General features: G+C 36.3%; 1 protein-coding gene across 1 annotated transcript in view; it reads right to left on the reverse strand.

The window, feature by feature from the left end:
- Positions 1-19,585, reverse strand: part of scg3 (secretogranin III) — a 38,752-nt gene extending 19,167 nt beyond the window's left edge. The window contains 8 exon segments of the mRNA NM_200757.1: positions 3,708-3,824; positions 6,372-6,615; positions 6,704-6,841; positions 7,052-7,194; positions 16,974-17,198; positions 17,282-17,312; positions 17,472-17,518; positions 19,283-19,585. Of these exon segments, the coding sequence (NP_957051.1) occupies positions 3,708-3,824; positions 6,372-6,615; positions 6,704-6,841; positions 7,052-7,194; positions 16,974-17,198; positions 17,282-17,312; positions 17,472-17,518; positions 19,283-19,370 (1,033 nt within the window). The 5' untranslated portion in view covers positions 19,371-19,585.
- Positions 19,586-24,461: the final 4,876 nt, after the last annotated feature.

Below are 24,461 nucleotides of genomic sequence, written 5' to 3' on the forward strand. Positions count from 1 at the left end.
ATAACTGATTTATTTTATCTTTGCCATGATGACAGTAATATTTGACTAGATATTTTTCAAAACTCTTCTATACAGCTTAAAGTGACATTTAAAGGCTTAACTAGGTTAATTAGGTCAACTAGGCAGGTTAGGGTAATTAGGCAAGTCATTGTATAATGATGGTTTGTTCTGTAGACTATTGAAAAAAAAATAGCTTAAAGGGGCTAATAATTTTGTCCTTAAAATGGTGTTCAAAAATTCAAAACTGCTTTTATTCTAGGCAAAATAAAATAAATAAGACTTTCTCTAGAAGAAAAAATATTATCAGACATACTGTGAAAATTTCCTTGCTCTATTGAACATCATTTGGGAAATATTTATTCAAAGGGGGCTAATAATTCTGACTTCAACTGTATATTCTTTTCAAGTGTATTATTTCCTAAATCACACTTAGAACTCTATTTTAACAATCAAGGCGCAAAGTCTAAAGTGTATGGCACAAAGGCATTAAAGGCATGTCCAAATCTACTTTTAATAGAAAGTTGGAAAAATACACTCTGAGCAGTGGCGGATGGTCTAACATGGTTGTGCTTATTTTCTTAATGAGTTCTGGGTGTGTCTTAAGCATAACGTGCATTTAACCAATCACAGTCTCATCTCTCATTCCCTTTAAGAGTCAGTTGCGTTGTGCCATGGGCATTTGCTATTTACATAGTGAACTCTGTAAGTAGAAAACTGAATGCTTCACTAGTGAGAAAACAGTTAAACAGATCATCTGCAGTGTGAAGAACAAGCCTCCTCCATTCAGCCTCTTCACTTTCTCTTTACTTTTACTCTTTACTCCTTTACTTGCATGGAAAAGGAAACAGTGTTGTTCACACTTGACTGAAGGTATCCATTAGCCAACATATTAAATTTCATTTGTTAAGTGCAAAGATTTGTTTCAAAACTATTTCTAAATTCAGTTCTAATTTCCAGCAAATTAATAAATGAACAATAATAATGAAGTTTGTTCAAAAAACCAAGTTATTTCCAAACACACGTCTTAGTCTCCTGCCCCATATGGTAATGATTACGTCTCCAAAACCCAACAGGTGAAAAAATCAAATGTTGTACAATTTTAATCCTTTAATTTTTCTCATTAGTAAAGATATTTGTGTATTGCTGTACATCATGTGTGTATTAAGCAATGCGTTTTGGACCTGCATGGGTGCTCAGTGCTGGACTTTAGACCAGCTTTTAGTTGGTAATGGCGTAGGTCTATTTCAGTTCTTCAAAATAGCACAAGCCGACAATGCGCCTTAACACACCTCCTTTTTAGACGGGCACACCCATAAGTCCACAAAGTGGCGCAAATGGATCTGCTATTTAAACAACGTGGTGCAAAATGTGAAAAATAAGAGTTGCGCTGGTCTGAAAATAGCAACAAATCGAGCCATACACATCACATAGGGTCTTTAATCTTACCAATGTGTTATTTTCAGGTGGAAATCACCTACAGCCACAGAAACCTAAAATTTCTGGTTTAGTATTATAATTAATAGAGATTTGCGGCTAAATCAAAATAACAAATATAATATCTGTTGTGGTTGTCACACAGCAAACATCGATCTGGAAAAATCAGGTAATATATTTACCCCAAATTTGATTTGACTAAGCATAAAATTTCACATTAGGAGCAAGCAAAAACACAGCTGCTCTCTTTCACTGTCTCTCTTTCAGACAGGACAAAGCTTTATTTCAGCACACAAAAGCCTTCAATCACATTAAGCTTATCTCAGGGATTCCTTACTGGCCACAAACACATACTATTCCTCCTAACCAGCATAACAAACCATCCATAACAAGTATCTACCGCAATCTTTTCTGAAAGGGAAAATACTGCACAATGTCAACCATTCAATATGTCTGCGGTTTAAATGAAACAGACAAAATCTTCTAAAGCTTATTTTAAAAAGATGCCTATCTCACTTTATCACATTTGACAACATTTAAAGGAATCAAAAAATAAAGGGAGAAATCACAAGATTCAAAATGGAGCCTTAATGATGTTCATACAAAGTTTAAGATCAGCGTGACATACTGTTTAGCCTCATTTGACCTAGAAAATGTCAAATTGGTGACTAAGCTAAGCTCCAATAACATGAAGCTTCTTTCTGAGAGATTACCAAAAAGTGGATTTGCTCAGCACAAAAAACGTCTTCTTGACGTGAAATCAGAGAGCAAAGAAGATTTTGTTCATAGCGCAGCCAGACATAACTATATTCTGGCATTATGCAAATATATTTTATGCTGGAAGTAAGGATGCTGGAATTACTGCTGACTAGTTTCAGACAGTTTACTTGTTTTTGGCACACTAGCTCCAATTATTATGCACTTTGAAACTTTACACTCACGGCCTACTCACACTTGGTGCGGTACGTTTGCAAAACGCGCCAAAGCACGAAACTGAAAGCGAAACGTGACTTTTAAGGGAGTGTTTTTATATGGATTTATTAATCATTCTTAATGTTCAGTGAACGCAAACTGCCGTAGTTTATTAAAGACCCAAACCCCTCACTGCATAACAGCTGCGCGCCTTCAGCAGACCTCCTCATTCCTGCAGCACGAGAGCATTATGATTATGAGCACCAAAAGTAGCGGATCTGTTTGGCGAAATATCTGACTGCGTGTAACCGCATCCCTAAGGACTGTTTGGCGAAAATTTTTGACTGCATGTCACTGCATATCAAACCAACTGAAACGATATAACTAGAGAAATCTCCACTGTGCTGCTGAGTGAGAGCGCTTCTCACTGAACAGAGCAGCAGCGATGATGTAAGTGTGCCAAGGCCCGATTGTGGTGTGAGCGCGGGCCATCGGGGGAGACGGGAGGGGGGACAAGCGTGCTTTGGCCCGGTTCGAGGCAACTGTACCTAGTGTGAGTACGGCCTCACAAACAGTTACAATACACACAACATGAACTGAAAATGCTTGGAAGTTTGGATCATCCAGCAACCTTACACATTTTAAAATCTGTGTGGAATCAAAATTGAAAATGTTTTACAACTATATACACATTGTTATTCTTTAGTTAAATCCACTCATTTTTTTGTGTTGTTTTGGTAATCTTTAATCAAATGTAGACTGTGTGGTCTGGTGGTTCTTCTCTGATGACATCAGTTTGATGGCTTCAGCCGCAATATTCTTAACCATGCCCCTCTTAACATTAGTTTGGTTTGAGGCAATGATGGGCAAAAGCCCCGCCCCCCTACTCAATATTCTATTTCAGTTGAAAGTACATCAACATACTGAAATAACTCTCAGCAGCTTCCGGTTCATTCATTCCATCATTTTCCTTCGGCAAAGTCTCTATTTCAGAGGTCGCCACAGCGGAATGAGCTGCCAACTATTACAGCATATGTTTTATGCAGCGGATACCCTTCCAGCCACAACCTAGTACTGGGAAACACCCATTCACATACAGTACACACTCATATACTACAGCCTATTTATTTAATTCACCTATACCGCATGTCTTTGGACTGTGAAGGAAACCCATGCAAACATAAGGAGAACATGCAAACACCACTCAGAAATGTCAACTGACTCAGGACTCAAACCAGCGAACTTCTTGCTGTGAGGCGACAGTGCTAAGCACTGAGCCACCGTGCTCCATACTTCTACTTCCCACAGAATTTAAAAATAGCTGTCTGTTCTTACATCAAAAAATTCAATTTTGATCTTACCTAGATAAGTCACTCCTTCTTCAGGTGTGATGGTTCCATATTTGACCATCATCTTCACAAAGTCAATCAAGGTCTTCATGATGGTGATCAGGGTTTCCCTCTCCTCTTTATCTTGCTCTGTGAAGTGAAAACGCTGAAATGGAGCTTTAATCTGGATTACTGTGGTGTTTGCTAAAGTCAGCTGAAGCCACGGGAAATGTGTTTAACCATATGGTGATGTTTCTACAGACCTTGGCTATTGATTAACTGAAGGAGTAATGTTGTATTGCAGTCAGTCTAAATTTTCCATTTAGAATTGGTTTCCATAGTTACTGATTATGTTACCCACCTGTTCCTAGTTTAGCTCTTTTTTTCCCTGCATTTGTTGCCTTCGATATGGTTGGTTTTTATTGAGTGGTTTTTGGTTATTGCACCAGTCTTTGTTTTTTTTTTTTTTTTTTTTTTTTGTGTTGTTGTTGTTGTTGAAAATATCTTGCCTACCTGCAAGTATCTATGTTTCCATCCAAAGATGCAAATGACATTTTTGCGTAAAACTACAGTATCGCAAAAAACATTTGTGAATAAAGCACCGTTTCCATTCAAAAAGTTAAAGAGGACTAAATTGTTACTTCCTGATAAACTAACTGGTGCCAAATTGAATTTGCTATGTCAGGAGAAGCCACCATAAGGCTTTTTCCTTATATAATAAATTTACCTGCACCACAGAAGATGAAATGCTATGACTTGTTGCTTTCGGAGCAGAAAATTAAGACAGCTCTGGAAGGTAGTAATATGAATCACTTTCACCAAAACAACATTGAAGATATTTTACAATGTGGTCAATCCAGTGGTTTTTCCATTATTATCATCTCATTGTGTCCATTTCTGTTATCACACGATATGTTAAAAAGGTTTTTAAAAATGAACTTCCATGCAGTGTGTAACACAGCTCTACTTCAATGAAAACACCCAGCTATGGTTTAAATCTGAAAGTGCACCTTGTTTAAATATACTGAATTTTTAATAAAAGATTTACCTCAGGGTTGTTTAAATGATTCGTCATTCGTCCTGATTTGTACCTGTTCGTATCGACGTTGACACAAAACAATACCAAATATTAAGTGCCGAATCTGGTAAATTGTTAGCAGAGCGCAGGTGTGTGTGGGACTGATCATGACTGAAGATGAGTGAACATTAATGAGTAAATGTTCTGGTGATTCATGCAAAAATCTACCCTGCAACAGGGGATTCGTCGGCCATTTGTTAAAGAAGGATCTGAAAAGACTATTGATGTATGGGACTTTATCAGTACACAGTTCATGGATCAGTTTCTTCCAACATTTTAAAAGTGCAATTAAAATGGTTGCCTCCTTGTTTTCTCAAGCTTGCAAAATATGTATTTAATTGTGTTTTGTTACTTGTAATCGCTCCACGTAACTTGTACTGTATCTGGTTAATTCTTTATAGTCTCATATCGCATCTAAAGCCACGTTAAAAATTTTTAAAAATTGTTGTGTGCTGCTTACTTTACGGATATAAATGCGTTTGTGAGCTCACAATCTTCTGCCGTTTGTCGTTATTATGGCCAATGTCAGCTGTTCCTACACCAATGCTGCGGTCAAGTTTTAGAATAGTTCAACTTTTGTTGCTGTGTTGATTAATACTGAATGTGTGTTGGTGTTGTTACTTATTGTTAAGAATAAAGCAATATGCTGTTGTTTAACTACAATGCTTTTTTGCACTCCTGCATTGGGCTCACACATACGCTCTGCACTCTGACTACTTCAACAATGTTGACAAGACATGGTGGGCGTTTCTCTGTTTGGTGCTGAACAGTCGACTAATCACAACAGACTGGGTCATCGGAGTCGGACCAAACAGATTAGCACATCGCTAACGAGGCGTTGGGATAATTAGGTAAAAATATGCAAATTATAAGACAATGAAAGTGTTTTTTTGACCTTGCATGCATATCAGCTTGTTGTTGGAGACCCCCCAAACTAAAATGTAACCTTTTTAATGCATAATATGGGCTCTTTAAAACAAAATCCCATTACTTTTTTGATGTGCATGTTAAATGTGTATCCATCGTACTTAAAAAGGTGTTCAAAACTGATGTGTATTTTGGCATTTCATTCATTCATTATTGCTCATTTGGCTTAGTCCTTTATCGGGGGTTGCCAACTTATCCATCAAATGTTTTACGAAGTGGATGCCCTTCCAGCCTCAACCCAGTACTGGAAAACACCCATAAACTCTCGCATTCGCACTCATTCACTATGGCCAATTTAGTATATATATATATATATATATATATATATATATATATATATATATATATATATATATATATATCGCGTGTCTTTGGACTGTGAGGGAAACCGAAGCACCCATAGCGAACCCACACGAACACCGGGAGATCATACAAACTCCAAACAGAAACACCAAATAACCCAGCTAGGGCTCGAACAAGCAACCTTCTTGCTGTGAGGCGACAGTGCTAACCCCTGAGCCACCGTGCCGCCCTTTGACCATTAAGCTTTTTTATGCAACACTAAATGAATGGAAACATAGCTAGTGATCGTTGTATTGTATTCCTTTGATATAATTTGTGACATCTATTCTATATTTTGTATTAAACCTTTGTTACACTGTTTGCTTGTGTATTATGTTGTGTTGCAATACCTGAGTCGAGGCTCTTGAGGAGTCTGTAGAAGTTTGGGAAGAACTGAAGGTCCTGCAGTCCGTCTTCAGGGTTCAGTTCATTTCTGTCGTTCCCGTCGCTCACCGCATCCCATGAGTCATCCGACCTAACCGTATCATCTCTGCTCTCCTCCTCCTGTGGTTCATCACCATTAGCATCATCACCACCTTCATTCTCAACTTCATCCTCTTCATCAAATCGAGGACTAGGTCTGTCTTCCTCATCCTGGAGGGAAGAATCCAAGCAAATTACATTTTTACAAAATGACACAACACATGCTTGAGGTTACATTTTGTTCGATACACACTGCTACCTGTGTGTCTTTAGCTGCACTGACAGGGTAATCCACACTGCGATCTCCAATCATGTTATCTTTGGCGTTTTTGGTGATCAGATCCTGCAGAGCTTCGGCGACTTCATACTCCAGCGTCTCCGCCTGACTGTCTGTGATCTGAAGGACAAACAAAAGAACGCAGCACCTGCTAGAACAATCAATTCACATAGGGATAATTGCATGACAATCCATTTTCCATGCTATACGTGCTGGTTAAACTGGAATATGCTTCCCTGGAGCGATTAATACATTATGGATGATGTTTACTGCATGGCTCATCAATATAGCTGATGTCAGAATCACTGCCGATGCCACAGAGTTTCTTACCAGGCCGAGCTTCAGCAGTTTAGACACGATTCTGTCAAAAACTCCTCTGTCATCCTCCTCATAGATTTTGTTGGCGATTTTCTGGACGATGTCCTGAGCTGTTAATGGGGTTCCGTCCAGCTGCCGAAAACTTTCAGGATCATCTGAAACCAATTGCACGAAAGCATTATAATTCACTATTGTTTAAAAAATTTCACAAATTTTAATATTAAACACTGTCACACTAATGATCAGAACTGTGAGGATGATTATTAACTATACATTAAACAGTTTTAAATACTGTTCTAATTCTACGAGAAGAGCAAGATTGGACTATAATAATTATGATGTTATCAATTTTAGAAGTAGTTTCACACACTACACGTAAATGCATTATTTATTAATATATTAGTTCACATTACTTATAAGTTATCATTTAAAATATTAAGTATGGGATCATGTATATCTAGCTGTTTGTTCTTGCAGATTAATTATAAATAAAAACAATTTATATTATAAATAAATTTTAATCATAATTTTGACATTAAATGTGTTTATATTATATATATATATATATATATATATATATATATATATATATATATATATATATATATATATATATATATATATATATATATATATGATATACACACATACATACAAACAAATCTGTACAAAACCTTTTTATGCAAAAATATTAAATTGAAAATATAATTTGTATCAAATAAATATATTTTTTATAGTCAAGATCAGAGATACACCAACTAGAGCCTGCGGGCCAAAGTTGGCCCATGGTAACCTTTGATTTGGCCCACGATCCCTTCTGAGAAGAGAGGGAGAATGATGGGGAAGGTTAAGAGATTTTATCTTAACTTTTTATTTGTTTGTTTTATTGTTAAGCTACAAAAAAATCTTAATTGAAATTGAATGTTTTCATTTAAATGGTTTGACTGAATTTGATTTAGTTTAAAATTAAAAAATCACCCGACGGATAAATGACAATGCAAAGACTTTGGTGAGCGAATCAAGGCAAATGCAAATTCTGCTTGATTAGTGTATTCAGCAATGAACTTTACTGTTATGAATGTGATTGTTTTTTTTTTTTTACATTTTATTGCCAGTTATGATTAAAATAAAATCCACATTAGGTAATATTATTCAAATTAATATTTTCTATTTATTAATAAATATTTTGAAATGAATTAGGGAATTACTTATTGCAACTTTAGTGTAAAATAGATTGGTATATTTATCTCGGTAAAATTAGGTTTTTGGCCCATCATACGAAAAAATTTGGCCACTACTGGTCAAGATGATTTGAAGTACCCTGATGAACGTGTTATTAGTTTTACTGGTTGTTATTAAAGAATAACATACTTTAAAATGTCATGACTGACCAATCAGAATCAAGTATTCCAGAGAGCTATCTAATAACTAACAATGAAGGTTACTTTTGGTTATTCATTCATTCATTCATTCATCCATTCATTTTCTTTTCGGCTTAGTCCCTTTATTAATCAGGGATTGCCACAGCAGATTGAGCCGTCAACTTATCTAGCATATGTTTTATGCAGCCGATGCCCTTCCAGCTGCAACCCAACATTGGGAAACACCCATAAACTCTTGCACTACAGCGAATTTAGTTTATTTAATTCACCTATACCGCATGTCTTTGGACTGTGGGGGAAACCAGAGCACCCAGATACAAACGCAGGGAGAACATGCAAACTCCACACAGAAATACCAACTGACCCAGCTGGGGCTCGAACCAGCGACCTTTATGCTGTGAGGCGATTGTGCTACCATCTGTGACGCCCTACTTTTGGTTAATTTTAACAAATGTTAACTAATATGACCCTTTGTAATGTGTTATCAAAGCAGTGCCCCAAATGAAAGAAAATTTACCAATGAACACTTTATTTTATAAATCCACTCAGCATCACTAATACCACAGTCTCTCTTCTTTCATTTTGTAAAGTGAGATTGTTAATTTTAGATGACAAATAGATAATATCCATTAATACTTTTTCTGGCAATAGAGTGCATTAGTGCCTGAACAATAGTTCTGTCAGTGTTTTTCCATTCGTTTTTCCCACAGGGATGTTAAAGTCTTAGTAAAAAGCCACACACAAAGCAAACCATGTAGTGAATCACTTTAGAAACTTTTATTTTGAAGTTAATCAGCCAAAAAGGCTATATTAAAATACTGTATTAACAACTGTGTGCCTTTGGGGATGTTTTACTCTGGAATGATTTTGAGTATTAATTTGTCCACAACTTTCAGCAAATGGAATGGTGGTTGATAGGCCGATGGGAGGTGTAGCGATCAGCTAGTGAAGAGGGAGCTGGTGCTGTTGGTTTTAGGCGGCAGGCCAGAGTCACGGAGGCTGGCCAGTTTGACCGTCTGGCAACCGGGAAATGTCCCTGTGCACCCTATGGCCACTTCTAATTGTAACCACAAGGGAGTCGAGTGACAACGGAGTGATCCTTATGCAGGTTTTGTTAAGAAACGTAGTCAGACAGGCAATGATCATAAACAGGTACTAACGGGTACAAACAAGGCAATCTAGAGGCGATGTCGGGTAACAGGCAGGTGGTCAGTTCAGGCAGCAGACAAACAACAAAAGGGTAAATGACAAAACAAAGCAAGGGTCGGAACATTATACAAGGAAACGCTTTGTAATGTTACAGCGTTTTAACCAAACAAAACTCAGCAATGAGCAGCTTCAGCTCAAAGGAGACTTGGAGCAGGTGTGTGTATGTGTGTGGTGCATGACAGGGCTTTACAGTCCAACAGTAGTTTATATGGACACAGGGTTGTGGTCCGTGTGAATGTAAATTCTTCAGCGATCTATGAGGGTTGAATATGGTGGTCATGACAGCTATGTTGGTGGCTTTTTCCCCATTGATACCCATTATAATGGTATTTTTGGATTGCAAAGACACCTTATTATCATGCATTCTTGATTGTTGCTTGTTTTACTTCATAGAATTCCATATAAAAGCCAGAAACACTTGTGCACAGGTCTGTCTAAAGGGTTAATGATGCCAACTGATGATCAACAGTAAAAATTACACATTTTACTTCTTCCCAACAGGGAAAACCACCAACAATCAAGAATGATGTGTGATCATATGGTGTCATGGCTTTGCAATCAAAAAAATGTCATTAAAATGAAAGTCAACGGGGCAAAAACAGCCACAAACATGACAAAAGGGCAGCACATTTGAACAGCACACAAGGGTTAAATGTTTCTAAATTCTAATAAAAAAGAAGAACATTAACTGAAATGATTAAGCTCAAAGCTTTTAAAAAGCCAGACAAAGCATGAGCAGAATGTGTGAAAAAGAGAACTGAACATTTGAGCTGGGATTTGCCAGAAACTCTTGTTTGTCTGTTGTAATTCCAGTTAAAAGTGAAATAACACAAAAACACCTCCCACCATGCTATCTGCTATTATCTACCACAGAGATCCACTTACACTGCCTTGATCGCTTCCAGTAACTCACCATCTGCCTGAAATGTGAGACTGATCAAACATCTGATGCTTATTCTGTCACAAAAAAAGTCAGTGGTCTTACATGGTTTAGGCATATTTATAAAATGACAGTAATAAGGCTAAAAATAAGACCCAAAGGAGGCATACTATGTGTTAATTGTTAATGGGATACTTCACCTGAAAATGAACATTTACTCTCACTCAAGTGGTTTTAAACTTTTATAAATTTCTTTCTTCTGTTTGAACACAAACCAAAACCTTATCAAGAATGTTGGAAAAAAACTGCCATTTACATCCATGTAGGAACAAAAATACTATGCAAGTCAATGGCACTTTTTTTTTTAAACATTCTTCAATATATTTCCATTTGTGCACAACAGAAGAAAGAAACTCAAAAAGGTCTGGAATGAGTAAATGATGAAAGAATTTACGTTTTTGAGTGAATTATCCCTTTACATTTTTGAAATTGAGCTGTGAAAGCAGCTTGTGCTTAAGATTTCTGACATCAGATGAATAAATTTACACATGCCATGTTGACATGTTGCATGTCAGCAACATTCATTCAGCATTCAGAAATATGGTCCAGTGTCAGTGAGGTGTTGTGGAGGATTTGCTATTCTTAACACCAGAAGAGCTAACCAATAATATTTGATAAGGTTTATCAGAGTTAGTAACAAGCAGCTGAAGTTTGTTTCGACGTAAAATATAAAGTAAAAGTATGTATTTTTTTGTTTTTTGCTTTCTTTCATATTTGCAGATGCACTAGAAGGATTTCTATGTTTGTTTGGGCAGCTGAAGTTTACTTTCAGAGTAAAATCTTCTGCTTTGTAGAACATAAAACTCTGCAAATCCTTTGGAACAATCCCAATGTAAAAAAAATTAAGCAGCTTAAAGAGATAGCTACCAAAAAATGTTCATTCTTGTCATTCTTTACTTACCCCTGATTTATTTATTTATTTGTTTGTTCTGTTGAACACAAAATAAGAAGTTTATTAACATTTATTAAATGTTGGAAACTGGTAAGCATTGATATCCATAGTAAAAAAAAAAAAAAAAAAAAAAAAAAAAATATATATATATATATATATATATATATATATATATATATATATATATATATATATACTATGAAAGTCAATGGTTCCTAGTTTCCAACATTCTTTAAAATATCTTCTTTTGCGTTACAAAAAACTCAAACTGGTTTGGAACAAGTCGAAAATGAGTAAACAAAGAATATTAATTTCTGGCTGAACTAACCTGTTTCCTTTATACTTAAAATACCTGAAATTCTTTTAAGCAAAAGCATATTTTGCAATGTGTAGCACCTACAACTGAACAGATACATTAGAAGTATCCCAATTAGAAAAATAAACAAGCAAAAATTAATTCTAAGGTAAAATTTGGTAAAGGGGCGACATAGTGGCTCAGTGGTTAGCACTGTTGGCTCACAGCAAAAAGGTTGCTGGTTTAAATCCTGGCTTAGCCAGTTGGCATTTCTGTGGGGAGTTTGCATGTTCTTCCAGTGTTCGCTTGGGTTTTCTCCAGGTGCTCTGGTTTCCCCCACAGTTCAAAGACATACACTATCAGTGAATTGGATGAACTAAATTGGCTGTAGTGTACGCTTCCGTCGCACAAACCCATTCGCAAAAAAATACAAACAGTCCCGTTTACACTAATACCTCTTAAGAAGGTCAACTACCAGTAGCACCTCTTGGTGGCTTGCCGCATAACGCCACACAGCGCCATGCATTTCAGAATTCTAAACATGGGTTTCTATCAGGGTACACACACCAGGGCAGCAAGTCGGCGGCTGTCCGCAGCACCCAGCCACGACTAAGGACACTGTTCATATTTCTGCCACTCCACAGAGCGCCATCTGAATAGTTATAAATACCATGCGAATGTGCGCGTCTGGTGTGCGATACTTTCAACTGTCATGTGCGCACAGTGTCGCGGCGCTGAGTGGCGCATCCGGTGTGTGACCCCCTTTATTTTTAAAATGACATTTCAGAACAAAAAGGTTCCACGTCCACACTGTCGTCTTATCTACCACTTCTGAAAAGCCCTCCTTCCACTCTATACCGCTGAAAACACACATCACGTGACCACACACACACACAAACACACACACACACACAGTCATGGGCTGCAGCATACACGTGTGTCTGAGCTCCTGCAGTCAGCGGGCCTGCTGAGCATAAAACCCCAGAGAGCAGTACACATCGGAGTTTATCAAGGATGTACCACTGGATTGCGTCTCACTATAGTTGTTAAACATGATATTTAACGACTCTTCTGTCTTTTAAATCTGTCAGGTAACATGTCACAGCATCAGTACACTGCTTCAATCTTTCGGTTCCATGCTTGTACTTAGTCATTTTAACGAAAACCTTAGATATTGTTGGTTGGTTGCTATTGGTTGTGCACCTTTTTAACTAACCAAGTTTGTCGACGCCATTATAACGACACAGATCACTCTGCCTATTCATACCAGAGTCCTGCGGAAAAAGTGATTGACAGGTGATGATTTGGCTGTAACTTTATTTATTTATGATTTGATAATGGGTAAAACAAAGACCATGTAGATCAGGTAGTTGAAACGGTAGGCTACAAATAATTAGTTCATTATAAATAATAAATTATTTATAAGCCGCCTACGACAAAGATGCCATCGTCCATCGCGATGTTTCACATTAGACATCGCACGGTGCCAAATTGATCGACATCGCCCAACCTTAATTTAAATAAAGTGTATATTTATATGTCATAAAAATATTAACTGTAAAATACTAATATTTATTCATTCATTTATTATCTTGTCGGCTTAGTCCCTTTATCGCCACAGCGGAATGTACCGTCAACTTATCGAGCACGTTTTTAAGCAGCGGATGCCCTTCCAGCCGCAACCCATCTCTGGGAAACATCCACACACACATTCACAAACACACACTCATACACTATGGACAATTTAGCCGACCAATTCACCAGTAGCGCATGTCTTTGGACTGTGGGTGAAACCAGGGCACCCGGAGGAAACCCACGCGAACGCATGGAGAATATGCAAACTCCACACAGAAATGCATACCCATATTTAATTGTCATAAAAATAAATCATTGATGTTTTTGCTCCACTAAACTTAGAGTGTTCTCAGGGAGAGATGAAATGTTAAAAGTGATTATGGCATGACCTCTCGGAGCTATTATTAGATTTAGAAGGATTTTTTAATGTGGGTGAATGTTTAGTCTGTCTGTCATGTTGTAGGAGACTGTGAGGGTTTAATGCTATAAAACATCCAGTGCAGCAGCTCGTGGAGGGATAATCCTCCGCCTCTCTCTCTCTCTCTACAAAATACCTCCTGATTGACCTATGCTGTCTGCCACCTGTTCCTGTATTTAGGATCACATACAGTCACTGAGGGGGATTACCACTTTCCAAGTGGAAGAAAACATGGCCTTTGATAGGTCAAATTAAAATCTTAAAACTAAAACTCTTTGTGGATATTTTTTCTGGTTATAAGTTGCTTATTATGCCATTTAGAATACAACATCTCCTCAGAGCAAACAATTAAATGTAGAATTATTCAGTTTTTCTTACAATGGAGTGCCCTGGAAGGATGTGTTTGACCATTGTGCTGATGTGTTGTGTCTTTTGCTGTTTCTCAAAAATGAGACAATGTTATAAATGTTCAAGTTCAAGATAAGAGTGGTTCAATCGCATCTCTTGCCCTTGGATTTTTCCCTTTCACTTACATTGTCTCTTGTTCTGTTAAAATCTGCATACTGTCTAGATATTAAGCAACATATTAGGTAGTATGCAAATATAATCAGACAAACAGTTGAAGGCCAAATTAAGAATTACTTTAAAATATTTCCAAAGTGATGTTAATGGAGAGAATATATACAAAACATAGCTGGGTTCATTTTTAAAATGAAATTTTGTAGCACAAATGTAACCCTTTTTTTGGATTGGTCCATGTTTTGTCCAATTTTGGATTTAAATAGCATAGCATTTTTTAGAGTGAACTTATTATAGTGATTTCACATTCATAAATGTTATATATGTTACAAATGTTAAATAACTAAGGATATATGAATTAGGGTTGGGTTGATAGACGATGGCATCGTACATAGCCGATGGCAGATAGACATCATGATGCTGAGCTGAAATCGCGACCCCTCAACTAATACCCCGCCCTCATCGCAGCAACCAGTAAAATACACACAGCCACGTTTACACAAATACATCTTAGTTTTAAAATGGCATTTTAGAATGAAAACGATCTACACTGGCATTTCATCTAGCATTTCAGATTTCTAGCCTTCCACACTATACCACTGAAAACGATATGAAAATCACATGACCACACACAAGCACACACACACGCACAGTCATGCAACAGGCCTGCTGAGCACAAAACCCCAAAGAGCAGTGCATGTTGGACAGTTTATCAAGGACATACAGTTTGAATGCAAAACTATCAATTATTTTAAAATATTTCCAAAGTGCTGTTAATGGAGAGAAAAATGTATTTCACACATTTTCAATAACTGATTTCTAATAACTTATTACTTTTTTCTTTACCATTTCTATTGGTACCATGTCTCTTTTTTCTATACCTACTGTCATAGATATTATTTCACTAGTTATTTTGCAACATTCTAATATTCAGCTTAAATACTAATATTCTAAGCTTTTCACTCATCATAGCACACGTGCTGCTGATGATGTGACAATTAAAGTCATTTGATTGATTTGATTAAAGTGCAATTTAAAGAATCAGCTAGGTTTGTTTAAGTTAACTAGGCAAGCATGAATTATGCAAGTCATTGGACAACAGTGGTTTGCTCTGTAGCTAAATAATAGTAAAAATATTAAGGGGCTAATAATAATAATATTAATTATTCCAGCCAAACTTTAAGAAACATGACTTTCTCCGAAATAATAAAATATAGGAAATACTAAAGGTATGAACCTACAATGGTCTCACGGTTTGGTTCGGTTACGATTATCATGCCATCGATTCAGTTCAATTTGATGTCTTGGTGCTTCACGGTGCATTGACGATACTTTCCATATATACACAGTTTTATATATTTTTTTCACTGCACAGCAAATTTTGTATTAAAATGTATCAATATATTTATATTTATATATTAATACAAACAGTCAGATATATCAACTGTACCTTTAAACAACACAAACATTTAGAGCAAATCAACAAATATAAATATCCCGCTCGCTTTCTGAGCCTTGTCTAGCAAGTTCTTTCGTACACCCCTTTGATTGGTCACGCGCTCAACAGAAAGGGCTGCGATTGGCTCTTAGGCACTGGCGCTCTTCACAGATGAGTGACACTGACAAACGGCAGCAGCGATCACAGCTGATCCATGATAGACACAGTGGAGAAAACTCTACAGACACGCGCTCGTGTCTCTATCCAGAAGTATCGCTGTAACAGCCGAAAGGAGAGGAAAAATCACACCAGCATGTCAAATGGGCCACCGTGACAGTGAGAGAGAGAGAAATGGAGTTTACATTCATTCTCTCAATCGCAAAGAAATAGGGGCTTTTGCTGTAAGTGTCAGTAAAAGACTGTCTAGCAAACACACACGCAATGAAATTGTGCACAGTTTCTGCGTTTTTAAGTAGTTGCTTTGTAAATACTCGCGTTCGCCTCCCTCGCCATAGTAAGCTACCACAACATAGAGCATATGAGATAAATGACATCAGTACATAATAACTGGTTAGAATTATTACTGAACCAATACCGGTGTCCGCGTCTGCAATGCGGTGCACCGAAGAAACAATTAATTTTGACACTTCTAGGAAATACTGTGGAAAACTCTATTTATTAACAATTTTTGAGAAAACGACTAAAATTTCACAGGAGGGCTAATAATTTTTGCTTGTATATATTGAGTATATAGTTATTTTTATATAGTTTAATGTTATTTATTTTAGTTAAATATATTTAGTTTTTTTTAACTTATTTAACGTACTATATTATTGTTTGGAAATAAAATGCAGATTTTAAAAATAATGACTAATTAACATCTGGTACATTCAGTACACTGGAAAGACCAAGCACATTTCATTGTGGGCCAGTTTTACACTCACACGGTGCTCTTTGGCAGAGTAAGAAGGTCATCCGATGAATCCATGCATATTTAAATATGTGTGCGGAGAACATACTGAGTGAAGTATGTGATTCCAAATAACTGTTTTAAATATGGTAATTTTAGTTCTTACACTCATAAAATGATGTTTGCTGTTTATTCAAACTACTTATTTAAATTGAGCTTAAACAACACAATTTTGAGGACAACTTAATTGTATTTTCTTCAATCCACTTAAAATTTATAAAAAACTAATGTAAACCTCATTCATGTTGCCGCAACAAAAATCAATTGTGTGGAACCCAGCATTTTTTACAGTGTACCTTGATATTTGTAGTCCATCCCATTCTTCGTGGAGTCATAGTCATCAGCCAGTCTTCTGTTCTTGGTAGAGTCGGCGTCTTCAGCTCCCAAACGCTCATTTGCAGAATCTGAAATGGGAGTTTCGTTGTTCGACTCTTTGGATTTCTCTGCCAGAGCTTTGAGGAAAGTGATGTCATCGTCCTCTGAGTTTGTTTCCTCCTCAGCTGGCGGTGTTGGCTTGGATTCTGCAAGGATGAACGGTAAACTGAGCTACTGAGCTTCTATTGATCACTGTGAAGCACTTTGTCTGCGAAAGATTGTTTCTCACCTGTCTTCCTGATACTGTCAGCTTCTGCAATCTGTTAAAAGACATTAAATATGCATATTTAAATGCTTTGTTTGAACCTTATGCATAAAATGTCAGCTGTATTCTTATTTCCAAGAAAATGCTGGGTTTTTCTGATGCTAAACTGAGATTTCTGTGTTTTATGACAAAGTTAAGATTAGCAAAATCACACCTGCTGTTCTAAAGGCTTCTCTTCAGTCAGCTCACGGTTGTACTTGTCTAGATAAGGAGAAAAATTAGACACGCATTAAATAAAAGCAAAGATTACTGAACATACTTCGGTCAATGCTGAGTCAATGCAAATGATATTCAAATTTCAAAAAGAAAGAAAGAAAGAAAGAAAGAAAGAAAGAAAGAAAGAAAGAAAGAAAGAAAGAAAGAAAGAAAGAAAGAAAGAAAGAAAGAAAGAAAGAAAGAAAGTGGATGACGTGGGGTAAGTTATCATTACAGAATTTCCATTTTTAGGTGAACTACCCCTTTTATACGGTATACTGCACCACTAAATAATAAAAACACTGCAGTATCACTACAGTATCAGGCTCAGATTACAATTGATTGGTTATTACTTTGTAACTACAATGTAAAGATACTGTAATAATGTTTTTGTTGTTGTTGTATTGTTTAAAAAAACAAAATGTTTACCTTTATTTTACATTGCTCTTGTTACAGAGTAGCTGTACATTATGCTTTGCATTAGAGCTTACAGACACTGCATGCAACTATTTTTAATTTACCTTAATGATTTCAATACGTTTAACATGTAAAGACTTAAAAATATATATTTTTGCAAAAAAATAAAAATAAATAAAAATCTGTCAACTCATTTTCTATTAAATGAGTGTTTTGATTTTGACGGAATGGAGATGATTGATACATTATTAACTTTTGCTGTGTTATTATTATGCGTTTTCTTTTACACTGTGAAAACACAATCGATTTGTAATGGGACAACATGAAGGAATTAACTTGTATTTTTTATTTAAGTGGATTTAACTTAAAACAATTAAGTTGTCTCCCAAAATCTTAAGAATTGTGTTGTTTCAGTGTATTTTCTATAAGTAGTTTGAACAAACAGCAAATGTCTATGGCTGTTGAGATATTCGATTTATTCTATTGCAGTCCAAACTGTCCGAGAAAAAGCTGCCACCAAATAATCAGATTACAGAGCAAATGTTCAAATGTTTACAGACACTGTATGCAACTATGTTTAATTTACTTGAACTATTTTAGTCAGTTTAACATGTAAAGATTTAAAAAATTAAGTTTTACCCCCTGAAACAACAATTCTGCCAACTGATTTTCTATGTTAAATGGATATTTTATTTTTAAAGGAATTAAGGTAATGCATACTATATTAATCTTTGATGTGCTATTATTGTGCATTTTCATCATTTCTGTATGGTTGTTGAGATCTTTGATATATTCAGTTGCAATCCAAACTGTCTGATGAAAAGCTGCCACAGAATAATCAGATTACAGGACAAAAGATTAAAGACATTTGAAAACACACAGTCTAAAGCTTCCTATGCAATAAAATTGTAAAAACAACAAAACAAACCATTCAATTTACCCTCCTTTATCTCGCAAGTGAAAAATTCAAGTTTTTTTTTTATTTCTTTTTGTCAACAAATAATACAAAAGGTGCTGTAATTACATAAAACAGAAAGTAACACACAGAATAAACTTTAAATTGAACGATTTCTTTGCTATATTTGTTAATCGGTCACGTGTACACTTTTTACGTATCAAAAAAATTATGTTTTATATTGAATAACAAATTATTAAACCTATATCTATATATATTTATCATACATTAGAATAAAATTATAGTTCTATTATGATTTAGGCTATATAATTCAAGCAGAACACCCGTCAAATTTAAATATGGCATATTTTAAAATATACATTACATGCTTATAATGTTACAACATATATTAGACCGATGTTTTGAACCAAAGGCTCTTTAGTTTTTCAGTAACTCACCGTCGGGTCCGGCAGGTGTGGGAAACGCGCTGATATGCTGACAAACTAAAGCAAGGACAACCACAAACCCTAAGCGTTTTGACGCCATCCTCCAGCTAAAGTCGGAAACGTGTAGTTTTGCGATGTTTTTATCCCTCTGTTGTCCGTAACACGAACGCGCTGCTGGTTTGGTTTCGTGAGCGCGCTGCTGTTGGCAGGATGCCGCGCGCGAAGGCTTTAGATGCGCGGGAGCTGTTGAGTCCCTGCAGTGCTGAAACCAGGTCGCTGGCTATAATTAACAGAGGATAAGCTGATGGAGCTCCTCGTGTATAACGGGCCCCTGACTCCAGTAGCTCATGGATGGAGGAGGTGGAGATGGAGGGCGTCACGGTCACATCCGCCCATGTGCGTCAGTTCGAAGCACCTGCGTCACGCGCATCTCGCATTCATTCATCCTGCGGGGCGGTAAACGACCGACCGATGAGCGCCATGGGGAGCAGATAAGTGACCAGACAACACTCTGAAAACTGCAGATTTATGACAGCGCAGATTGAAATGCAAATTGCAGACATGACCTGCTTTGTGAAGCCTAATCCACTATTAGAACTGTGCTGTGCTTGTGTTTGCAGATAATTCTAGGCTACATAACCTATATAGATGAATACTTGTTAACATATATAATTTGTTATATAATAACATAATAGATGATATAAACTTTTTACTTCACTGAATATTTTTAAGTATTTTCTATTGCATTTGCTGCAATAATTCTATAGAAAACATGTTGCCCAGGAAATAAAGGTAGCTACAGTTTATTGGACACAGTGACCTTTTTTTATGACAGGAAATGGTCTAAAATGTCACCTTGGCAACCTACCATAAATAGCTTTTCACCCATATAAGCTTTTTAACAACAAGAAACAATTTTGAAATAGTCATAAAACAGTTGAAAGTGCTCATATTAAGCTTATTGTAAAAAAAAAAAAAAAAAAAAAAAATATATATATATATATATATATATATATATATATATATATATATATATATATGTATGTATATATATATATATATATATATATATATATATATATATATATATATATATATATATATATATATATATATATATATATATATATGTATATATATACCATATATATATCAATGCAATCTCACGGCAATTCGTAACTTTTTGCTTTGGTGGCTAATTCGTATGAATTATGTATCTAATTTGTACAATTTAGTACAATTTGCTTATCACCCAATGAAGGTTGGGGTTAGGGGTGGGGTTGGGTGCCACGCCTCTTTTTTAAAATCATACATTTTCGTAAGACTAAACTCGTACAAATTCGTACGAATTAGCCACTAAACTGACAAAACATAAAATACTTATGTTTTATCGTTAAATCAGGCTGATACACACACACACACACACACACACACACACACGCACACACACACACACACACACACACACACACACACACTGTAAAATAATGTCTGACAATGTCTGACTGTTTTTATGGTACTTAATTTCTTTATTGGTAGCCTAATTAATGTGTTAATCAGGTTTCAACTCCATTTTTTTTAGCTAATGATGTGGAGACGTCTGATAATCAAGTTAAGCAGGAACCGCGAAAAACGCCCATATTGAGCAGGACTTTGAGCAGCTTTCTAGTGCGCACCATCATAGGGGTAAAATGTGCTTCTGGCTTCTATGAGTGTAATATGTTTTAACGTTATAGCCTTTGTCTTTCGTGCATTATGTTAAAACTTCACATGAATATGTGTGCTGAGGACTTATGCATTATTTGTGCTTTAAAATATCTGTTATCGTTACATTCTTACAAGTAGGCCTACGTGCAGTGACCAATGTATTGACTGCATTTATTTAGCAGTTAAATTAGCCCTGGTGCTAATGTTGCACTATTAACGAAATAAAAGTGTTGACAGTGCATATGTTTTGCACTAAAATTGATCATCTGTAAAATTGCAATGTTTTTGCAGTGTGTTATGAGCTGTCAAACAGCACATGTATATATTTCCTGCAAATAAATAGCAGATTGTGGCATGTTGCAAAACATTAGCATCTTGTGTGTTATTGATAATGTGAACAGCGATGATGTTGATTCGACTTTGATAACATAAAAGTCGACTTTCAAAAATCTGAAGTTGTTCAACCCCTAATATATATATATATATATATATATATATATATATATATATATATATATATATATATATATATATATATATATACAATATCCCCACACTTTCTATTCTGTCATTGGATATCAGTCAGTAAAAATGGCATTTTTCTTTTTTGTGTGTGTGTGTGTGTGTGTGTGTGTGTGTTTGCAATTGAGAGGCTGTGAGTTGCACATATCACGATGACTTGTTAATCCAGACTTTCTCAATCTTGTTAGTGGAGGCACAACAACACTGGAGGAACACATTTTCCAAAGCATCCCAATCAAACACACATGATTGAACTATATACTCAAAATGGGCCTGATAAAGAATATATCCTGAATGTGTCAGTGGCTTCCAGGAATCGCTGTGTAACTCAGTGTTCAGCAGCAGCTCCTGATTCCCTCTGCAGGACACACATGCCTTGTGTCAGTGACATGTGAGCTCCAACAGCTTCATCAAATAAACACTTATCACCCTTTCACGTGTCTTGCTGACAGAGAGCAATGCATATGTTGGATAGGATCTATAGAACACTCAAAATTATCCTATTATCCTCTTTTTTTGAAAAGAAATACTATTGACTGATATTTTGAGAATTTGTAGACTTTTAAAGTTATCAGTAGTTCATGAAATAACACACAAATTAGCATTTCACTAGTTTAACAAGTCTCTATTAAATGCACGGTCAGGGATTGTTGGTTGCAACACAGGCTCATTCTGAAAACGTAGTCCCACCGATGTTTCAAGACCACGAAATATGTAACTGGAGGTACATATTTCTGCATTTCATTTTTTTAAACGAGTTCTCAGGGTGGTATGACGGCGTTCCTTTTTGCTTTTACCGGCTGACTGCTTACCTCTGTGTGGAGTGCTTTCCCGCTGCAACCAGTTTGTCCAGTTAGCTTGTCATGTATGTCAGCGGCCTTGAGACGCAGAGAGGAGTTGACCATGACGACAGAGTTCGGGAAAGAGCGGTTGAAGAAATCAGGTAAAAGAAAATCAGAATACAAAAAGTAAAGTGAACAACTTCAGAGCAGGGTGAGAATGTGGTAAAATCTGAACGCATGGTAAAAATTAGACGAGGGCTTTTGTTTACTTTCCGGACAGCTTTTGTAAATTGTCGTTTGGGTTTAGGGAAGTAAGCGAGTGGGCAGATAAATCGATAAAATTGGTTGAGTTAACATCCAATTCACACGGGGCTTCAGCGTCAACGCTTGACAGAGGGCGTGTCTGAAGTTGGGGCTGACGCGATGGAAATAGCAGCGTCAGCCAATGAAATTAGACAGCAATAGGCCACAGTCTGAGCTGGTGTATTTGCATACAGCGATCTTATCGGCTGACGCTTCCGTCGTCGCTTGAAAAGTTGAGAAAGTCCCAACTTTCCCGCCGCCGACGGATCTACAATGTAGTTCGGCAACGCCTGACGTCACGCATTCAAAATGAATGGGAAGCGTTGACGCTGACGCCCCGTGTGAATGGGGCGTTAGGGAAGGACAAGGGTGGGTCAGTCGATTGGTTTGCCGGCCAGTCAGTCATCCACTCATTCAGTCAGTCAGACAGATGGTTGGTTGACAGAGGCCTCTGGTGGGTTTACGCAAGAACAGCGGGCGCGAAAGAAATTTGAGATACGAAAAAGCGCAAACAGCGGCCTCTCTTGGATTCGCGAAAACGAAAACTGCAAAAATACATACCTCCTGGGATGTATTTCACAGTCTTCAGAAACATTTATGGGACTACGTTTTCAGAATGAGACTGGGTTGGAATAATTTGTGCTGGAACAATAACTTTGAAATCTGATTCGCTGTGCCGGATTCATTACCCTGATCTCTTCTTGGAACTCGCAATTAACAAATTAAGCACTGGGCACGATATATAATTTAGCAGCTAGAGGGCGCACATTCACAACAAACAAACATGTATTTTGATGATGCCGTGACTCAGTGTGGAATCATGGGATTTGTAATGCAGAAATCATGTTCAAGGTTGGGTTAAAACAGTGGTTCTCAAAAGTTTTTCATCAAGTATCACCTCAAAAAAAAAAAAAAATTAATAAATAAAAAATGTCTCTTCAAGTACCACCATAATGACCAGGCTGATTAATTCCTATTACTAAGAATATTCATTATTGTCAGCCACTTCAAACATTATAAATAGTTTGAACATTAACACTGTACTGTGCTTATAGGTAAAAAATAAAAATAAATAAATAAAAAGTCAACGTTAAAAATTGTGCTTTTAAAATAAAATGGTAGGCTACTGTTTTTGAAGCAAAAAGAAAACTGCTATACTTAAATGCAAAGTGTTAACAAATAGTAACTTACTCATCAAAACCAGGAAACATTCCTTGGACCTCATAGATATAGGCTATATGTCATCACATACAAACCATTTTTGAAATATTTTGAAATAAAAGTTGCATGTACACATGACATATTTGTATATCTTTGAAATCTAAACATCAACTTGTATTTTAAAAGAAGATCTGCTTACTGCGCGTCAAAAGTGAGTGATTTCAACATACGTGATTTATCAATTTATACGTGTGGAATTTCTGTGATTTGAGATCTCATCTTAAGTGGACCATGGAGTTTGCGTCAACCGCACACAGCTATATTCTACCTTTAAGCCTTAAGCATGGTAAAGTTGCTTGAGTCTATGTTCTGTGTCCTGCAGCATTTGAATCACTTCTAGATGAATAAGTCTAAATCTAAGGTAACAAATTATAGTTACTTGTAACTAATACAATCGACTCAATTTGTTAAAAGATATTTAAATGATTCATTTAATTAATTGTAGATTTAAAATTAAAAGTAATTATTTAAAATTTAATTACTTTATTTAGGAGTGTTAGATATTAAGTACGTTTGACAATGTAAACAAGGTAATTGTGCTCGAATTTAAGATTAGTAAAATGTTGTTGGATTTTTGCTTGGCAAGTAAATCTAAAGAGTCATTTTTCTCAGTGTGGTTGACAGTGGATATTGTGTGTGGTCTGTGGTCTTTGTTT

The sequence above is a fragment of the Danio rerio genome, chromosome 18, assembly GCF_049306965.1.
Source record: "Danio rerio strain Tuebingen ecotype United States chromosome 18, GRCz12tu, whole genome shotgun sequence".
NCBI lineage: Eukaryota > Metazoa > Chordata > Actinopteri > Cypriniformes > Danionidae > Danio > Danio rerio.